Consider the following 20,670-nt stretch of genomic DNA (forward strand, 5'->3'; position numbering starts at 1 on the left):
AACACTGCATTTAGAAAGTCCCTATCAGGTTCTCTATCTTCTGCAGATCTATTAACCCCTTGAGATTATATGCAGTACTATTTTCTTATTTTTTTCTCCTTCCTTCCTCCCTCCCTCCTATCCTCCCTCCCTCCCTCCCTTTCTTTCTTTCCTCCTTCCTTCCTTCCATCCTTCCATAATCTCTACATCTGACATGGAGCTCAAACTCAGGACCGCAAATATTCTACTGCTGAGTCAGCCAGGCATCCCATGCAATGCTGTCTTTAAAACACTTATTTCTGAGAAATGACCTCATACTAATCATCAGATACTTAAGTGGAGACCCAAACTAAAATCTAATGGCTTTATTAAAAATAGAAACTGATATATTAAATTTTAAAAGTTGATACATAGCACACATATAGGGGCGCAATTGAATTTGACTTATAGAAAAAATGGCAGCGTTATTTGACATGAATTTAGTTTATATTTGTTGATTTTCTGTCATGAAAGAAGATGTCTTGTGAAAATATAATTCAGAATTATATTAATTAATACACTATATTGAAGTGTTATATTTTAGAAAATAACTTTTTCAAATAAAAGTTAGAGGAATAATTATGATCCAATAATCAGTGTTCAGTTTAAATGTATAATTTAATGGGTTTTGACAAATATATGCTCCAGACCAATTATTACTATAATCAAAACAGAATGTTTCCATAACCCCCGGAATATCTTGTTCTCTTTCTAAGAAACTGCAATCTCTGACCTCCAACCTCAAAAAACTGCTGATCAGTTGTTTATCTATATTTGTGAGATTTGTTTTTGCAGTTTCACAAAATTGGGGTAATACAGTTTTTTTTTTTTTTTTTTTTTTTGGTCTGAATATTTTTTTTTCAATCAGAATGCTATTTTTATTTTTATATATTTTTTAAGATTTTATTTATTTACTCATGAGAGACAGAAAGAGAGACAAAGACAGAGGCAGAATACAGGTCTCCATCCCAGGACCCTGGGATCATGACCTGAGCTAAAGGCAATTACTTAACCCGCTGAGCCACCCTAGCACCCCAGAATAATGTTTTTAGAAACGTTCACATTGTTACATAAATCATTATTTCTTTCTTTTTTACTGCTTGGTAATGTATGGATTAGGATGCTTTGTTTATCCACTCACCTCTTAATGGACATTTAGGTTATTTGCAATATTTGGCTACTTTGAATAAAGCTGTTGTAGGTGCATTTGGGTGGCTAAGTCAGTTAAGCATCCTCTTCTTGGTTTTGGCTCAGGCCATGGTCTCAGGGTCTTGAGATGGAGCCCTGCATTGGGCTCCTGCTGGATATTCTCTCCCTCTTCTTCTACCCTCCATGCTCTCTCTCTCTCAAATAAATAAAAAAATATTAAAAAAAATTTTTTTAAGCAGTTGTAAACACTAGAGTAAAAGTATTGAAAGGGCATGATTACTCAGATACCCTGCATAAATACTTAAGAATGGAGTGTTCCAATTCATTAACAGGAAATCGCTATTAATTTAGATCTCCTATTCCTCTTAGCAATTTTTTATACTTTCCGTGATTTTACTCTTAAGTCTTGATGTTTTTGTTGCTATTGAATTTACTCCTCTATTTTGTCCTATTGTTTTTTTTCACTTTTTTAAAAATTTCTTTTCAGCGCAACAGTATTCATTGTTTTTGCACCACACCCAGTGCTCCATGCAATACGTTCCCTCCCTATTACCCACCACCTTGTTCCCCAACCTCCTACCCCCGGCCCCTTCAAAACCCTCAGGTTGTTTTTCAGAGTCCATAGTCTCTCATGGTTCATCTCCCCTTCCAATTTCCCTCAACTCTCTTCTCCTCTCCATCTCCCCATGTCCTCCCTGTTCTTTGTGATGCTCCACAAATAAGTGAAATCATATGATACTTGACTCTCTCTGCTTGACTTATTTTACTCAGCATAATCTCTTCCAGCTCCGTCCATGTTGCTACAAAAGTTGGGTATTCATCCTTTCTAATGGAGGCATAATACTCCATCGTGTATATGGAACACGTCTTCCTTATCCATTCATCCGTTGAAGGATATCTTAGTTCTTTCCACAGTGGAAATATTTTATTAATTTTTGAATCATTTGCTATTAATATACAGAAACACTGTTCATTTTTGTATATTGATTTTGTCTTTTAGATGCATGATAATTTCACCTGAAAATAATGAGAATTGTGCTGCTGCTGCTTCTTCTCCTTTTCTTTTTTTTAAAGATTTTATTTATTTATTTGACATACAGAGATCACAAGTAGGTCGAGAGAGAGGAAGAAGCAGGCTCCATGCTGAGCAGAGAGCCTGATGCAGGCCTCATCCCAGGTTCCCGGGATCATGACCTGAGCCAAAGGCAGAGGCTTTAACCCACTGAGCTACCCAGGCGCCCCAAGAATTGTGCTTCTTCTTTTCTAATTTGGATGCCTTTAGCATTTTGTTTTGTATTATTCATTTTATTTTGCATTATTGTCTTCTGTATTGTTCTTTCATTTTATATGTTTCATTACTTTGTAGTGTTCATTATGTATTTTTGTCTCATTTTTGAATGTTTCTACCTTTCACATTTAAGCTCATCTATTTTTTAAGTATATACTCTTTTTTTTAATTGTTTTAAATTAACATATAATGTATTATTTGTCTCAGGAGTACAGGTCTGTGATTATTGAAACTTATTTTTGTATATTTTTGTGTATTATATGTTACGTGATAGGAATCTGCAGTAAAATGTTGACTGGAATTTTTTATACCAAATGCACGCAGTTTTGTCTAGGTTTTGTTTTCAGGTTTTGCTTTATTTTGTTTTGCTTTGTTTTTTACTTCTTTCTTTTCTCCTCCTCTTTGCGAACTGCACTATGTATCTCTTGATACACTGAATGGTGGCATACAAATCTCTGGCTGTTTATTTTCCTTCGTTCTTTTCATGTTTGTTCTTCAAAAGGGATGATTTCCATCGGTCTAGCTCCAAGATCACTGATTCCTGCTTCTATCACCTCATATTTGTCCTTGGATCTTTCTAGTGGAAGTTTTCATTTCAGTTACTGTATGTTTAACTACAGAATTCTCATTTGGTATTTTCATTAATCCTCTCTTTCATTGAGATGCTTTATTTGATGAATACCTACTGTAACACTTTCCTTTAATTTTTATATATTTTCTTTGTTGTCTGAACATATTATTTATAATAGTACTTTGAAGTCTTTTCTGCTCAGTCGAACATCTGGGTCATTCAGTTTCTACTGACTTCTCCCCCCGCCCCCCAGTCCAATATGTTACATTTTTCTGCTTCTTTGCAGGTCTTGTAAATTTCTGTTAAGAACTCTGCTTTATATACAACACAGCATTGCTGCTCTGCATGTCGTATGTGCAGCTTTGTTAAGGACCGACAATTATTTTTTCAAAGTTGTCCTGAGTAACATCTCCATCACTGCTGTATGAGTGTTTTAGCTGCTCCCTGTCTTCAGCACTTGATATTGTAAACTTTAAAAAAAAAGATCTTATTTTTTTTCCCCTTTTATTTTTTCAGCGTAACAGTATTCATTCTTTTTGCACAACACCCAGTGCTCCATGCAAAACGTGCCCTCCCCATTACCCACCACCTGTTCCCCCAACCTCCCACCCCTGACCCTTCAAAACCCTCAGGTTGTTTTTCAGAGTCCATAGTCTCTTATGGTTCGCCTCCCCTTCCAAATTTTTTTTTTAATAAACATATAATGTATTTTTATCCCCAGGGGTACAGGTCTGTGAATCGCCAGGTTTACACACTTCACAGCACTCACGATAGCACTTACCCTCCCCAATGTCCATATTTTTTTAAGTCATCTCTACACCCAGCACGGGGCTCAAACTCACAACCCTGAGATCAAGAGTCCCTTGCTTTACTGACTGTGCGACAGGAGCCCCTGATATCATATACGGCTTGTACTGCCATATTTTACTGTGGTTAATTTTCTTCCCCAGATTACTAATAAAGTTGAGCAACTTCCCTTTTTTTCTGGAAGTTGGGAGATTTTTGGTATATATTGTGTCACGTTCATTACAAGTACTTAGCCCCCTTGTCCCCAACTTTTTTCTATGATGCTGTCTTAGTTTTATTGGTTTGTAAGATTGCATTATACATTTTTATTATAGTTTATAATGTTTATATAGGGAAACATTAGGGAAACTATTTTCACTGACTCTGGTTTACTTTTTCATCCTATAAATATATTTTAAGTAGCGATATAATTCAGTGTTCCTTAATTTCTCTTTAATGGTCAGAACATTTTATATCCTATTTAAGAAATGTTTGTCTATTAAGCTTTTAAGATGTCTCAATTTAGATTTTTTATTGTCCTAACTTTTGCATTTACTGTGTTATGGATTGACTTCTGTTTTAAATTATGCAATTTGAAATAGTAAATATAATGCACTCTGTTCCTTATTTCATTTCTCTTATTAAAGCCTTAGAAGATTTAATCCCATTAATTTACACTGCTTTTGCATTATTGTTTCTATGCACTTATGTTGTATTTATTTTAAACCTCCTAATAAAATATTGTTGTACAGTCAAAATTCAATTACAATTTATAATTACCCTCAAATCTCCAATTTACCATTCCCTTTGCTTTCCATATTTTCATTGAAATTCCATTTTTTTTTGTCTTTTCCTCTGAGTACTTGTTCAAGAATTATATACACATGCATATACATACACACACATTGTAAAGCACCTTGAAGTTAAATATACAATTTATTTCAAATTTCTGTATATGCACACGAGCACAAACACCACGCAGATCATGATGATATGGAGATTTCCGACACTACAGAATGCTCCCTCATAGCTATATTACCATAACTTAAATTTATCTGTTTTTAAACCTTACGCAAATGGAATCCTACACATGGACTTTTCTTTTCTTTCTTTTTTTATTTTAAACATACGGACTTTTTGTTTCTGCCTTCCTTTACGGAGCATAACATCTATGACATTCATTTACCTTAGTGTACATCAGTGGTTTTTTTAAAAAGTGCTGTTTCGTCTTCCATTTTGTGAATATATCAAAATATATTAATTTATTCTCTTAAATGGTCAGGTTTTTGTTTCTAGTTAATACGTATAAATATTGTGAATAAAACTTCTGAAAAAATATTGTTCATGTATGTTTGTGAACACACAATCATATCTAGGAAATCTTGGAACATGAGTTAGCCATATATTCAATTTATCATCAGACAGTTCTCCAAAATACCTGAACCATTTTCATACACCTATTGGAAATGTGTGAATAATAATATTACACATTTTTACATATGCTTACTGGTTATTTTGAATAACTTTCATATAAACATTTTTCTGGTTTTTTTCCATATTCAGTTGTCCGATTTGTCTTTTATTGACTGGCAGTTCTTTTTAATATATGTTGGATGGATCTTTTGCCAGTATACACTCTATGAATATTCTTTCTTATTCTGTGGCTTGCCTTTTTAGTCTTGTAATGATGACTTTTCCAGGCACAGAAATCTTTATTTAGAACAAAACCTCACTGAGTATTGTATATAAGTGTTGAATCACTCAATTCTATACCTGAAACTAATATTACACTGTATGTTACGCAACTGGAGTGTAAATTAAAATTGGAGAAAGAAGGAATAAATGAAAGAGATATATTCTCCCATTGTTCTTTTTATTTTACTATTTGTATATCCCTTTTTTAAAAAATATTTTTTAAAAAAATTATTTGTCAGAGAGAGAGAGCGTAAGCACGGGAGCAGCAGGTAGAGAGAGAAGCAGACTCCCTGCTAAGGAAAGGGTTTGTTGAGGTACTCCATCCCAGGACCCTGGGATCATGACCTGAGCCGAAGGCAGATGCTTAGCCAACTCAGTCACTCAGGTGGCCCTGTATATCCTTATTACGTAATGTTTGCTAATTTTGATGTTATGAAAACATAGACTTATGTTTGCTTCTAGAGACTCTTGCTTTTTCGTCTTCCACACTTTTACTTCTAAGATCCATCTTAAGTTAATCTTCATGTATGATATGAATTAAAATTAAGATTCATAGCTCTTATGTGATACTGCTATGTTTTCCCACTCTTTCTTACTCTTTTTAAAAATAATTTCTCATTCTTTGCATGTGATTAAAGGTACCTAGAAAGTGAAGATGACTTTACTTCCCACCTGGGAGGACTTCATTCTTTCTAAAAAGGCATAACAGATGAAAAGCTAAGTTAATTCGAAATTATTTGTGCTGGTTCTGCATTGGATTGAAGTTGGATCTCATTTTTCTTCTGCCTTCTTCCTGTTTGGGTGTAGATTTCACAAGATATTGGTTAAGAGGTGCACTTTTCTCTCTCTCTAGCTTTAAACACTATAGAAAATTAAGTTTTAATTCTTTGGTGGTGTGAACTTAGCTCCCTGTCCTATAGAGGCATACCTTGGAGATATTGTGGGTTCGGTTCCAGAACACTGCAATAAGATGAGTCATAGGAGTTTTTTGGTTTCCCAGTGCACATAAAATTTATGTTTATATTATGCTGTAGTCTAGCAAGTGTGCAGGAGCATTGCATCTAAAAAAGCCAGTGTGCATACTTTAATTTAAAAACAACACAATAAAAATAAAAAATTAAAACAAAAGCTTGAGAAAAAAATAAAAACACTTTATTACTATAAAATGCTGACCATTCTGAGCCTTCAGCGAGATGTCATCCTTGATCACAGATTACTGTAACAAAAACGACAATATTGAAAATGTTTGAAATATTGCAAGAATTACCAAAATGTGACCCAGAGATACAAAGTGAACAAATGTTGTTGGAGAACTAACACTGATAAATTGCTTGATGCAGGGATGCCATGAACTTTCCATTTGTAAAAAACACAGTAGCTGTGAAGTTAAATAAAGTGAAGCATAATAAAGGGAGGCATGCTTGCACATAAATTGCAGCCAATATCTGGAGGGGGCTGCCAGCCTTGTGTCTGACGCAGTCCTATACCTCTGGTGAGACCTTATCAACCAAGCACCTAAAGGCTGAGAAAAAAATACCACTGTCTTTCCAATTCCATTTGAATCTGCAAACATCTGAATCTTCTGTGCCTCACAAAGAAAACTCTAGCCCTTAGCAAGGTCAGAATCTGGCAAATGTTCTAGGGTGGAAACCTTTATTACATTTTTTGGTAGTTTTTCCTTCTAGCAAGATTTTGTGTCTTCTAAGCACAGCAAGAGTGTGGGGGATTTCCATCCACCCCTGTGGCCCAAACCAGTGTCTTACAACCTCCATCTTCCATCCCATCCAATTTCTTGGAGTGGGGTGGGGGAGGAGAGGTTAAACACTTAAACAGCTGTGTGTTTAAGCTCCAATATAATCCAGTTCAACTCCTCTGGCCATATAACTGCTGAGAGGACCACTGTTTTCTCTTCCCCAGAACAGCTACAGGGCACAGGAACCCCTGCTTTTGATAGACAGCAATTTTAATATTTGTTTTGCTTGGGATAAAACCAAATATTCCTCTCTGTTTTTCAGAAGTTATTTATTTATTTATTTATTTATTTATTTATCTATTATTTAGGGAGAGGGAGAGAGAGAATCTTAAGCAGACTTCATGCTCAGCACAGAGCTCAGCACAGAGCCCAGCACAGGACTCCATCTCTGGGCCCTGAGATTATGACCCAAGCTGAAAGCTGGAGTCAGATGCTTAACTGACTGAGCCACCCAGGTGCCCCTAGAAGTTCTCATTTAAATCAATCTATCTATCATCTATCTATCTATCATCTATCTATCTATCTATCTATCACCTACCATCTATCTACTCTCATCTATCTATCATTATCTATCTATCATCTATCATCTATCTATCCTCATCTATCATATATCTAATTTATCTATCTAGTCTATTACATGTTCATCCTTCTGTTTATTTGTTTACCTGGTCTTCAAGCCTGCTCAGACCCAGAATATGGCTATGTCACTGTGTGGTGAAACCTGGAAAATTACTATCTGGACCTCTCCTGAGTCTGCTGAACCCTTTCCAGAGCCCTCCCTGCCAGTCCTCACCTGCATTGTCAAGGGTGCCCTGAATCAGGGAGACTAAGTCAGCCCACATCTCCAAGTTCACGTCTTTCTGAAATATAAGCCCCTCCAACTCTCTTTTCTTCAAAAGCCATTCAATTCATTCAACAGATGTCTTAACTTATCTTGCCTTTTTTTGTTATTTTTGCATAGATGTTCTTTGGATCCAGAAGTAAAAGTGCATATTTTCCTATTTTTTTTTTTAAATTTTGAAACATTTTAAACTTATAGAACAGAATCAAGAATAAGAGATTTGCAAGAATATTTAAATGGTCTCTCCTGTGTTCCTTCCCTATAAATACTAACTGCAATTGTTTATTTGCTTCATCAATCTCTTAATCTCTATCTTGCTATATGTATATATGTATGTGTGTGTATATACCCATTTATATACACATATCTTTCTTTATAATACTAATGACATAATATTATTTTATATTATCCAGTATACAGTCATGCTTTCCAAAAGTCCGTAGCAACATCTTCCTAACAACAACGGCAAAGGCAAGGGAAGCAAGGGCAAAAATGAACTATTGGGATTTCATCAAGATCAAAAGCTTTTGCACAGCAAAGGAAACAGTTAACAAAACCAAAAGACAACTGACAGAATGGGAGAAGATATTTGCAAACGACATATCAGATAAAGGGCTAGTATCCAAAATCTATAAGGAACTTAGCAAACTCAACACCCAAAGAACAAACAATCCAATCAAGAAATGGGCAGAGGACATGAACAGACATTTCTGCAAAGAAGACATCCAGATGGCCAACAGACACATGAAAAAGTGCTCCACGTCACTCGGCATCAGGGAAATACAAATCAAAACCACAATGAGATATCACCTCACACCAGTCAGAATGTCTAAAATTAACAAGTCAGGAAATGACAGATGCTGGCGAGGATGTGGAGAAAGGGGAACCCTCCTCCACTGTTGGTGGGAATGCAAGCTGGTGCAACCACTCTGGAAAACAGCATGGAGGTTCCTCAAAATGTTCAAAAGTTTGAGATGTAACGTCAGGTAATGCATTCATATTCACACAATATTTTGAAAACTCATTTACCGTATCCCTCCATTACTTGTTCCTCTAACAGCTTTTGCACCATATCTTAAATCTCTTAGTCTTTAGCTCTCTCAGAATAACTGGTACTAGTAAAGGTGCTAAACAGAAGTGTGTTGAAGGAATAAATTATAACTAATGACAATTATTTTTTCTATAGCTATTCTAGGATACTGTTAAGATATATAATTCAAACACAAAAATGGAGATATATGTTTTTACTTGGATGATAGCATTTTTAGAACAACAACAACAACAAAGATCTGATCCAAGAAAATCATGCCAAAAGGCTATTTCATTTTTCCTCTGAGATAAGAATGCATTTGATAAATTCCTATTGTTGGAGTGTTCTTTTCATTTGAATCAATGTCAGAGTCTTTTAAATCTGTGGTGAGTTCTTTCATAGTATAGCATCAGAATTTGTTAGGGAAAAAATGTACTAGCTCTTGAGAGAATGAAATTGTTAAGTAACAAAACAATGAATGGTAAAATATAGTGATTTTCAGTCTTCATGTCAATTTCAACATGTCTTCCATTTCATGAGACTACTTTGATTACAGTTTTTGGGTGTTTGTGTCTGTGACATAATTTTAAGAAAAGCCTATCTATTTAATGTTAGGTTAACAAATCCACTGAAAAGATTAGGTCAGGTGGGAGTTCTCTTCCACCATATTGACCTTTTGGCTGCATCTTTCACATCCTTATTTCGTAGGCTATAAATCAATGGGTTTAGCATGGGGATCACCAAGGTATAAAGCACAGCAGAGACCTTCTCCTGTTCCAGGGAATACTGAGAACTTGGCTGGATGTAACTGAAGGTCACAGACCCATAGAATAATGTCACAGCAGTCAGATGAGAGGCACAAGTGGAGAAGGCTTTGCGCCTCCCCTCAGCGGAGCGGATTCTCTGGATGACGATGATGATGCACGTATAAGAGACCATAATGATAGTGAAAGTGAACATTGCAATGACCCCAGAGAATATTAAAAGCAGCATTTCATTGTTATGGGCATCAGAGCAAGAGAGTTTCAGAAGAGGGGGGATGTCACAGAAATAATGGTTCACAACGTTAGGACCACAGAAGTCTAATTTGAGCAAACCGATTGTGTGTGTGAGTGAGTTAATGAGCCCACCCAGGTAAGATGCAAGGACCATCTGAATGCAAACCCTTTGGGTCATTATGACTGTATACAACAAGGGATTAGCTATTGCCACATAGCGGTCATAAGCCATCATAGACAGGAGGATGCCCTCTGTGGTTACATATACTGCAAAAAAGAAACTCTGTAGAACACAACCAGCAAACGTGCTGGACTTATGGTTTGATAGGAAATTGACCAACATCTTTGGAGCAAAGACAGTAGAATAGCAGATATCACAAAAAGAGAGGTTGCTAAGGAAGAAGTACATTGGAGTATGAAGTTGGGCATTTAACCAGATCAAGATAATCATCCCCCAATTACCTGCCAGAGTGGTGAAATAAATAAGGGTAAAGAGCAAAAAGAGAGGGATCTGCAAATTAGGGTTTTCAGTTAAACCTACCAGAAGGAATTCCTTCACCCCTGTGTGGTTCCAACCTGCCATACATTCAGGTTTATATAGCTTTTCAGTTGCAGAACAAGGTGATATCACTCAGATGAAAAAGATATATGTACAGTTTCCTCCATGATCCAGTATCCGTAATAGTATTGGGGTGTTTATATTTACCCTGTAGTTGGTTGAAGAGAAGAAATTAACTTCAGCAGTGGGGTATATATGTACGAGACAATCTACTTACAGTGACTCAAATTCTTGGAACTAGAAATGATTTCGTGCCCAGCTTCTCAGCTTCCACATCATAAATATTGAAAGAAGGAAACTCTTTTAGACCAAGAAAGTATTAATTGGTAAAATTGACAGTCAAACCCAAATATGCCTCATAACAAACTTCTATCTCATGCTAGGGCATAGACAAGTTCTCTGATTACATCATCTCCACACTGGGGCTCTTTGTGATATAAATTATGCCTTCGTTTTCTGGCAAACTGTGGCTACTTTTCAACACCTAGTTAACTCATGATGCTGACCTTCATAACATGCAACCCATTTCTTTTCCAAATCTCAAACTTTGGAACTTTTTTATGACTCACCTTCTCCTCAGATTCTGCACTTGGAATATCAATGGCTATGTCCTCCATAAGAGCTGAACTGAGAGGAAGAGGCAAAACAATCTTTTCTTCATTTAATATTGGTAAGACCAATCAAAAAATAACAGAGTAATTTAATTTGAAAGCCTCTCCCTTTTGTCTCTTTGGATAACTTCACCTTGCATCTTTGTTTTTTATCAGCATTAATTCTAATCCCCCAAAAACCCAATGTCAAGGGGCAAGGTGTGTGGATAAGATACTGAAACTACACCAATCAGATAGGTCTTGTTATTACAAAATATTATATACAAATAATGATATAACAGATTAAGCATTATATGAAATATTTTTATATATTTTAATTCATAATTCAATAACCTCATAAGTATATACATGTGCTTATAATTCAAAATGACATATTTTGAATAGTTCATGGCTAAAAATTGCTTATAAGACAAAGTAAGCAAAAAAAAATATCAAATAGCAATAGCCAAAAAAACAAAACTTAAACAATCAATAAGATCGATAAACCATTGGCCACACTAATCCAAAAGAAAAGAGAGAACGCCCAAATTAATAAAATTATGAATAAAAAGGGAGAGATCGCAACTAACACCAAGGAAATAGAAACAATCATCAGAAATTATTACCAACAGTTACATGCCAATAAGCTAAGCAACCTAGATGAAATGGATGCATTCCTGGAAAACTACAAACTCCCAAAATTGAACCGGGAGGAAATTGACAACCTGAATAGACTGATACCTAGTAATGAGATTGAAGCAGTGATCAAAAACCTTCCAAAAAACAAGAGCCCAGGACCTGACGGATTCCCTGGGGAATTCTACCAAACTTTCAAAGAAGAAATCACACCAATTCTCCTGAAGCTGTTCCAAAAAATTGAAGCAGAAGGAAAACTTCCAGACTCTTTTTATGAAGCCAGCATTACCCTGATCCCCAAACCAGGCAAAGACCCTACCAAAAAGGAGAATTTCAGACCAATATCACTGATGAATATGGATGCAAAGATTCTCAACAAGATCCTAGCAAACAGGATCCAGCAGCACATTAAAAAGATTATCCACCATGACCAGGTGGGATTCATCCCTGGGTTGCAAGGTTGGTTCAACATTTGCAAATCAATCAATGTGATAGAACAAATCAATTCTCTTCTCATAACAAAACAAATCTCTTCTCATAAGAGAAGAGAGAAGAACCACATGGTCCTCTCAATTGATGCAGAAAAAGCATTTGACAAAATCCAGCATCCATTCCTGATGAAAACGTTTCAAAGTATAGGGATAGAGGGAACATTCCTGAACTTCATAAAATCTATCTATGAAAGACCCACAGCAAATATCATCCTCAATGGGAAAAAGCTTGCAGCCTTCCCGTTGAGATCAGGGACACGACAAGGATGCCCACTCTCACCACTCTTGTTCAACATAGTATTAGAAGTCCTAGCAACGGCAATCAGACAACAAAGAGAAATAAAAGATATCCAAATTGGCAAGGAAGAAGTCAAACTCTCTCTCTTCGCAGATGACATGATTCTGTATATGGAAAACCCCAAAGACTCCACCCCCAAACTACTAGAACTCATACAGCAATTCAGTAATGTGGCAGGATACAAAGTCAATGTACAGAAATCAGTGGCTTTCTTATACAGAAAGGGAAATTAAACAATAATCACAAATAAAAATGTAAAAAAAAAAAACACTATCAACAACAACCTTAAAGCTTAGTAGTCTAATTTAAAAATAATACACATTGATTTGAAGTCTGTTGTATCCAGGCACACTGGGGCTGTAGTGGGAAGTATCAGCTTGCTGTAGCAAAAACAGTCTTAAGCTCTGAGAATCAAATTTCTGTGTGCATGCCCTGGTTTTATTAGAGACAGGATACAGTGACAAACTCAAGAAAAACAGAAACTAATTATTAAAATATTATCATTGGACTTATAAAATAAAATTATATCTAAAATATTTCCAAAATATTATCATATAGATATGAAAGGAATGGCTTTCCTTGTGATATAGTTAAAATACATTGTAATTCTCAGATATTCTATTTTAAAAAGAATTTTCCATAAATGTGCAACTAGTCTTACATTACTACATACACCAAATACTAAATACTATAGACACACAAGCATACATGAAAATATTGAATGTAGGTATTATATAAATATTGCTCTTTTTCACATAAAATGGGAACCTTTGAAATCTTTGAAAAATAAATAACCCACAAGTAAGGACATTGTTTTCTGGCTATTTGGAAACAATACTGAAATCATACAGCTGGTGACAGATTCTTTTCATGTAGGGAGATAAGAAATATTACAAGTTTTAAATAAACTTACATTACCACTTTTCAAACATATTCACAACAAAACAAAGTCCAGAATAAGCAGAATATCTAGTGAGAAGACCAGGTTTTCATGATTCTTTAAAGACTAATTCCTGAGGGTAGAGATTTTTTAATGTTTGGTTGCTTTTCTTTTGGGGACATGAACTGTAGCTCATGTGTGGATGTGAATCTTAGATGTCCATAGGCTGAATCATTAGCATCTTTTCTGGTCTCTGGAGACTGGAAATAATCATTCCCCTGAAGGTCTTCTAGATGCCTTCACTTTGATAAAACTTCACTGTTCCTTTTATAAATAAATCACTCATACATCTTGGGGTACAGACACAAAACAAAGAACAAATGCAATGCAAGAACTAAAGAAATATATGCTTCTCAGACAAATCTTCAAATGTTCTAATGATGAAACAGCTGAGATTATATATATTTTTTCTGTAAAATGGGGACATTTACACATGTTCTACCATCCTCATTGGTTCCTTATGAAGTTGATATATACTAATGCAGGATATCATACTCCCCAAACTTTAACAATAATTTGCATGAAATTTTTATGAGATTTTTCACACATACACACACAGAATTAATTGAACTTATACTCTCCTTTTGGTTTATTTGTATAAAACAGTATGCTTTTCTTTTCTCTAATAATTCAATAGACATCACAGAACTGTGGATTATGTCTTATAATTCTTTTGTAGTTTCCATTCTACCAAAGAGTAGACAAATAAGACACTGTGAAGACTTTACATATATTTTACATAGCTTTATTAGCTTTTTGCATAATTCATATTTAGCTCCCTTAATCATACAAATAATATATTTATTACTGTATGTTTGGGAGAAGGTGATCATTGGTTTTGTGAAGGTGTGTTGTTAATTTTAACATGAAAGCAGAGTAAATCACAACATATACAGATAAATTAAAGCACGAAGTTACTTCAATCCAAATATTGTACAAAAAACAAATGATTATCACAAGTTATATGCAATTGTGAAGATTCCAATAAATCAACATTAGAGTGTCTTTAGATACAAAATAGAATATATTGCCATGTAATGAGAGAAAAGAATTTTGGAATCCAACAAAAACAGTCAGTGAGGAATGGAATTAGCTACATAATGAATTAGAGTTGCAAATTAGAAGCAGGAGGAAAAAAAGCAATATGGTTAAATGTAGCCAAATCAATGGCATGTACTCTAAAACCAACTGTTTCATAACTTGTGAAGTCATTGCTACAATAACTTGAACAAGGGATCAGTGTCAATAGCAAGAAGAAAATCCTGTATTTGCTGGCCAAAAATATCTTGGCTGGTATACAACTTAAGTTTTCTGAAATGGAATCTCTGACTTTCTTGAGATGGGTTAGTTCCTTCAAAAATGGGGAAGTATTTTGGATACAAGGAAGGTTAGATTTATTATAAAAATGATAAACTTAAATTCACAAAACCCAGAGTTTGAGAAAACTTGTTATATCATCAGACCGATCATGTTTGCGAAACCAACTTGAAATACATAATCAGAAACTGACCTAGAACTGAGTGTCTTGTTGAAAATTAAAGGGAATGTTAGTATGATTTTAGAGAGTATAAAGTAATAAGACAATTTGGAATTCATCGTATTAATATAGTTATGTATTAAAATATAAAGCATTCATATTCTTGTGTTGATTTAATTTGTTGACCAATATGCTTGAGACAATAAAAAGAAATCTATAAATTCAATTGAAAGCATAATCAGTTTAATTAAATAAGATTACATATTATGGCAATTTTAAAGAGCCCTTAGAGAAGTGATATAATTTGCTAGCTTTATAATTCGACTATCCTGTTTTACACTCTGAATCAAAATGCAAGGAGAAAAGTTGATTTTTTTTATGTCTATTACAGCAAAACATTGCTTGTTGAATAAAATAATAGAAAATTGGTAGTGAAAAGACATTTCTGTGTGGAAAAGTGGTTCTTAAAGTTAACAAATAATTCACATTTCAAGAAATAGATGGGGAATAATTTGTTCAATATTCCAAAACAAAATAACTATTCACATTAATTTCTAGCTTTTAGATAAATGATATTTGAAGTTTGACATACTGATAACTTATCAGTATATTAATTGCTGATTACACACTGAAAACGTCATTATATTCAGCTTCTCACATATCATTCATGGAATTCTTGTGACATTGGATTAAAAAATGTATCTTTCTATATTCATCTATGAAATCCAGTATTAAATAACACAGAAAGAAAGGACAGAAGGAAGGAAGGAAAAAAGGAAGGAAGGAAGGAAGGGAGGGAGGAAGGACAGAAAGAATGGGAAAAGGAAGGAAGGGACAGGGGAAGAGACGGAGGGAGTGAGAGGAGAGGGTGAGAGAATATCCATATAACTCTAAATATAAATTGTAAAACAATAGATAACCTAGTACAGATATTAGTTTAAAAAAAACATTTTTATTTACTCATGAGAGAGAGAGAGAGCATGAGCAGCAGGAACAGGGGGAAGGGGTAGAGAGGGAGAAACCCACTTCCCACTGACTAGGAAACACCAGTGTGGGACTTGTCCAGGATCCAGGATCATGACTCGAACTGAAGACAGATGCTTAACCAACTGAGCCACCCAGGCACCCTAGAACAGATGTTAGAATTTCCATCATTCTTTTAGAAGTTTTTGTAATTTCACTTTCAAGTACAAAGTTCAAGCATATGAAGAATGATTTGTTATTCAGGTAAGGATTGGAAATTGAAAAATTTAAGAATTACTAGCATGTCATTCCGTTCTTAGAATATACTCAGCATTCTTCAATATCTAGACCTATGTCTGGGAAACTCTACCATTGAGCCCCCTTCCTGTTCAAGATCATAGACATTCTTTAACCTTGTTTTATAGATCTAGGTCAGGTCAGACTTTACCTCCTGTACAAGCCTTTTGTCAGAGTCCCATAGTCAAAATCTTTCTATGTCTTTCTCTAGTAGTGCCTAATAGAATGCTTGGTGTATCAAATTGTACATTAATGATTAGCTGAAAAACTGAATATATTTTATATTACTGTACTCACCATCTTTACAGTTTTAGGTAGAAATAAAAAAGAGTTGTAAAAATTATAAAATATGAAGGGATCGATTAAGAGTGCACATGCTAATAACTGAAAATGCCACATATAAATGAATAATCGAGTTGCATTCCAGAATAATCAATGAAAATTTTGCGCCACAAGCAAAATAATCAACCATTGCCTATTCCTCTATAAATGGATGCCAGCATTCAAACTGATCATAGTGGCTGACATAAATTCTGTGAAAATGTATTCACTAGTGAAATGTGAAGAGATACTTAATATAAAAAGCTAAGACAGATGGGCTATTAGAAATGACAGGTAAGGATTAACTTATTCAGGAGTGATTCCTTATAGGCTGTCCTCTTGCAATGTTATATGGAAATCAGCTACAGATCAATGTGAAAGCAATAAAGGAAAGTGCTGAGATGAGGAAGCAGGGAAGCACATGTCAAAAGCTTCAACATCAGCAACTGGACTCCATTGCCCTGATTAAGCCAGGAAAAAAGATGGTGTTTCCTTAACCATGAAGCCTGAGCTAGTAGATCAGGCTCCTGCCTAATTGTATTTTCACTTATTAGGTTTGGACCAGAGGTTCTTGATCTTCAACAAGTCATGAGGACGCTGATGTTTCCCGACATATAAGTGTTGAGGTGGCATCTTTGGGTGGCCATTATTCTGTCTACCATACCAGAATGGTATGGTATGGCTGCTTGACTCACACGACACCTTACTTACTGGATGATTTATTCCTATAAGACTAATCTTTTTATGTAGACAAGTATCCATCCCTGTCAGCCACATGTGAACATGGTCTGTACCCTGGGGCTTGTTGCTTAACCATCCTCATGTTTCCATACTTCTTCCATGACCTACAATTTCACTACCACACTTTGGTTTGGATGTTAAGGAGCGGTGCTTCACAGGTTTCTAAGAAATGAAAAAGATCTAACTACAACCTCGGTTGTGGTCTTTTTATCAGATGAAGTAAGTGAGCTGATGAAAACAACTAAAGTCTGCCTGTAATGATATGCCATATAATCAAGAAGACCACCTAGTTTTTGTGGGGGGCAAGTGAATTAGCCTAGAATGCTTGGCCTGGAAAATTTGATACTTTAGAATTATTCTGTTAAGCGGCCAAGGAGGTGTATGTATCCTGGTTCATGACTTGTGTTGCATGTAGATCAACATCAGCAGCCTTCTAGATTGGGGAAAAACCCAGATGGTTGTCTAAAGTGTACATCACCATCCTTTGACATCTTCTTTTGGGGGAATCTTAGATGGGTTGGTTCCTGGTTTAGTAAAATGCATCAAGTTGTCACTACACCATTTTTTACTATGCTCAGAATCCTAAATCCTAAATACTTGCTCTTGCAACAATGTCAGGGATTATGTCAACAGCACTTTTTAGTGGAAATGGAAAGGATCACTGACATAGTGTGGCAGAAATCATGGAAGCCACCATCTTGAAATAGGGAAGAAAGAATTAGAGTGAAGGGCCAATTTGTTCAAAACTAATTCTTTGCTGGCTATGAAAAGTATATAGGGTTGAGAAGTTAAGAAAATCAATTATGATACAATGCTGTGGTGGACCAAAGATGGCTGTAAATTCATGGACACACCTTTCCTTGAATCTGGGGGCACCTGTCTGACTTACTTCTTTACATAAGACAAAAAGAGTGATGTTCTGGGACTTCCGAGGCTAGAACATGAGAAGCTAGTAGCATCTGTCTTAGGCTTTTCAAACACTTGCTCTTGGATTATCCTAAGACTATTGAAGAGAACACTTGGAAAGACCAGGCGAAGATGTCCTAAGACTGCATGGAAAAGAGATGCCTTGCCAACGTCCAGCTATTCTAATTCCAGCTATTCAGGTGACCCCAAATGAGACCTTAGACATTGGGGAGCAAGGAGACTATCCTTATCTACCTCTTCCCACATGGTAGATTCCTGAGCAAAATGAATGGTTGTTGCTTTTAGCCACTAAAGCAATATACAACCAGAACAAATGCTGACAGGGCAACTCAGGTCTCATATTCTGACATTATTTCTGTAGCTACACCTGAAAGATTTGGACTTCAGCTCTGGCTCACCCTGATGTATGGTGGTACCCCTTTGTGGCAAAGCCACGGCTTCATCTTCTTGCATGGTCTCAGTTGTAAGGCTTGTTTTTCAGCCTCAAAATCAAGCCTTAGAAGCTGGTGCTCCCCCAGCTAGTGAATTTTGAGTTTGCAGGAAAGGGCTAAAACAGGGTTTGGCCATGAGATATGGGTATTAGACCCTGTCCTCTGATGGGAAGAAGGAGGGATTATTGTCTCCCTAAGAATACACGTTAAAAGCCACACGTCCTGTTTCTCAAATAATGATGGCTGATCCAGCCAGATTATCATACATTATCTCAAAATGGGATAAACGCTGATGAGAACAGTATACTTGATGTTGCTTCCATCTGTGAGGAGGGATGACACCAGGAGGTAGTGCCAAGAAAAAAAAGAAATTTTCCTTTAGTTTGTTCAAGAACACATAAAACAAAAATCATTTTTATGGAGACTAAAATCTTTTACCTTCTTATCAGAGAAAAATGATGTTATGATAAAATCCTGTTTTTTATAAACAATGATGACTATATTTATATAATGATGCAATGGGGCATATACATACTTAATTAGAACAAATAACAATGTCTCATTTATAAATTATGGCATGTCCTCACCATGCTTAGCAGCTAACTAAGAGAAAGTATGGATTCTCAATTAATACTCACCCCCAGTCTCTATCAACTTGACAAACATGTATTTCAGGAAAGTATTTTTTATTTATTTCTCAGACAAAAATTACTTATGGATGTATTTTTTTTAAGTGGACTCTGAGAAACAAACTGAAGGTTTTAGAAGGGAGAGGGTTGGGGGGGGCGGTGAGCCTGGTGGTGGGTATTAAGGTGGGCATGTACCGCCTGGAGCACTGGGTGTGGTGCATAAACAATGAATTTTGGAACACTGAAATAAAATAAAATAAAATAAAATTTTAAAAATATATCTTTTAAATATGACCAATGATTGTTTTTGGTTTCATGTTACAGAAAAAATGGTATTTTTTAACTCCTGCTGTGAAATTCACTCCAATGCTCAATGTAAAGGTAATTAAGATGTAGAATTGTCACATAGACTTTATTTCTGACCTGAAAAAAGCTCTGCATTAAATATGTAGATATTATTACAGAAGGAACACTATTTTTAGGATTTTAACTTTGTATACTGTCTTGCTTTCTTGTAACTGAAATATAATATAGCTTCTCTGGTAACATCCTCTCTTTCTCAACACAAAAGCAGAAAAATAAATCTCATAAGATGTGATGACCAAAATACCTCACTTTATTATAATTTTTCTCAACTCTAGCACAGTTCTTAATATATATTCATTCAGCTTTAAATTTATGTACTTACTTTATTAAATTTTGTGTTAATTTTCTGTTTTCATGTGGTGGATCTTTGAAATAAATCAACATTAGGGAAATAATGCAAAAGAAGATAAAATCTCATCTGAGATGTTCTTTGCAAATTATTATTCTGAAATATTCAGGCCATGACCTCACTCTTACTTGTTTCACTTGCTTTATGGACCAAGAAATAGTCTTGACTAAGTTCAGTGGTTCTCACTCAGGGGGTAATTTTGCCTCCAAAGAGGTATTTGGCAATGTTTGCATACATTTAGTTGTCCTAGATCGGGAGAATGCTACTGACATCTAGTGAATAGAAATCCAGGATGCTTCTAAACACCTTAAAATGTACAGTATAGTCCTCTCTTCCTCCCCAGTAAAGAAATATAGGCCCAAGATGTCAATAGGGACTCGAGGTTAGATAAACTCTTAACAATTAATAAACTCTTAATAATTAATAAAATCATTAAACTTTTAACAATTTTCTAGTTTATGCATACAGTGTAGTCAAAAAATGGGCAGAAGACATGAATAGACATGAATAGACAGGTTTCCAAAGA

General features: G+C 35.3%; 1 protein-coding gene across 1 annotated transcript; it reads right to left on the minus strand.

The window, feature by feature from the left end:
- Positions 1 to 9,773: 9,773 nt before the first annotated feature.
- On the minus strand, positions 9,774 to 10,724 carry LOC123949927 (olfactory receptor 1052-like). Its single transcript, XM_046017681.1, has one exon. It carries the CDS (start codon positions 10,710 to 10,712, stop codon positions 9,774 to 9,776), a length of 939 nt encoding a protein of 312 aa, XP_045873637.1. The 5' UTR covers positions 10,713 to 10,724.
- Between the last annotated feature and the right edge of the window lie 9,946 nt (positions 10,725 to 20,670).

The sequence above is a fragment of the Meles meles genome, chromosome 8 (assembly GCF_922984935.1).
Source record: "Meles meles chromosome 8, mMelMel3.1 paternal haplotype, whole genome shotgun sequence".
Lineage (NCBI taxonomy): Eukaryota > Metazoa > Chordata > Mammalia > Carnivora > Mustelidae > Meles > Meles meles.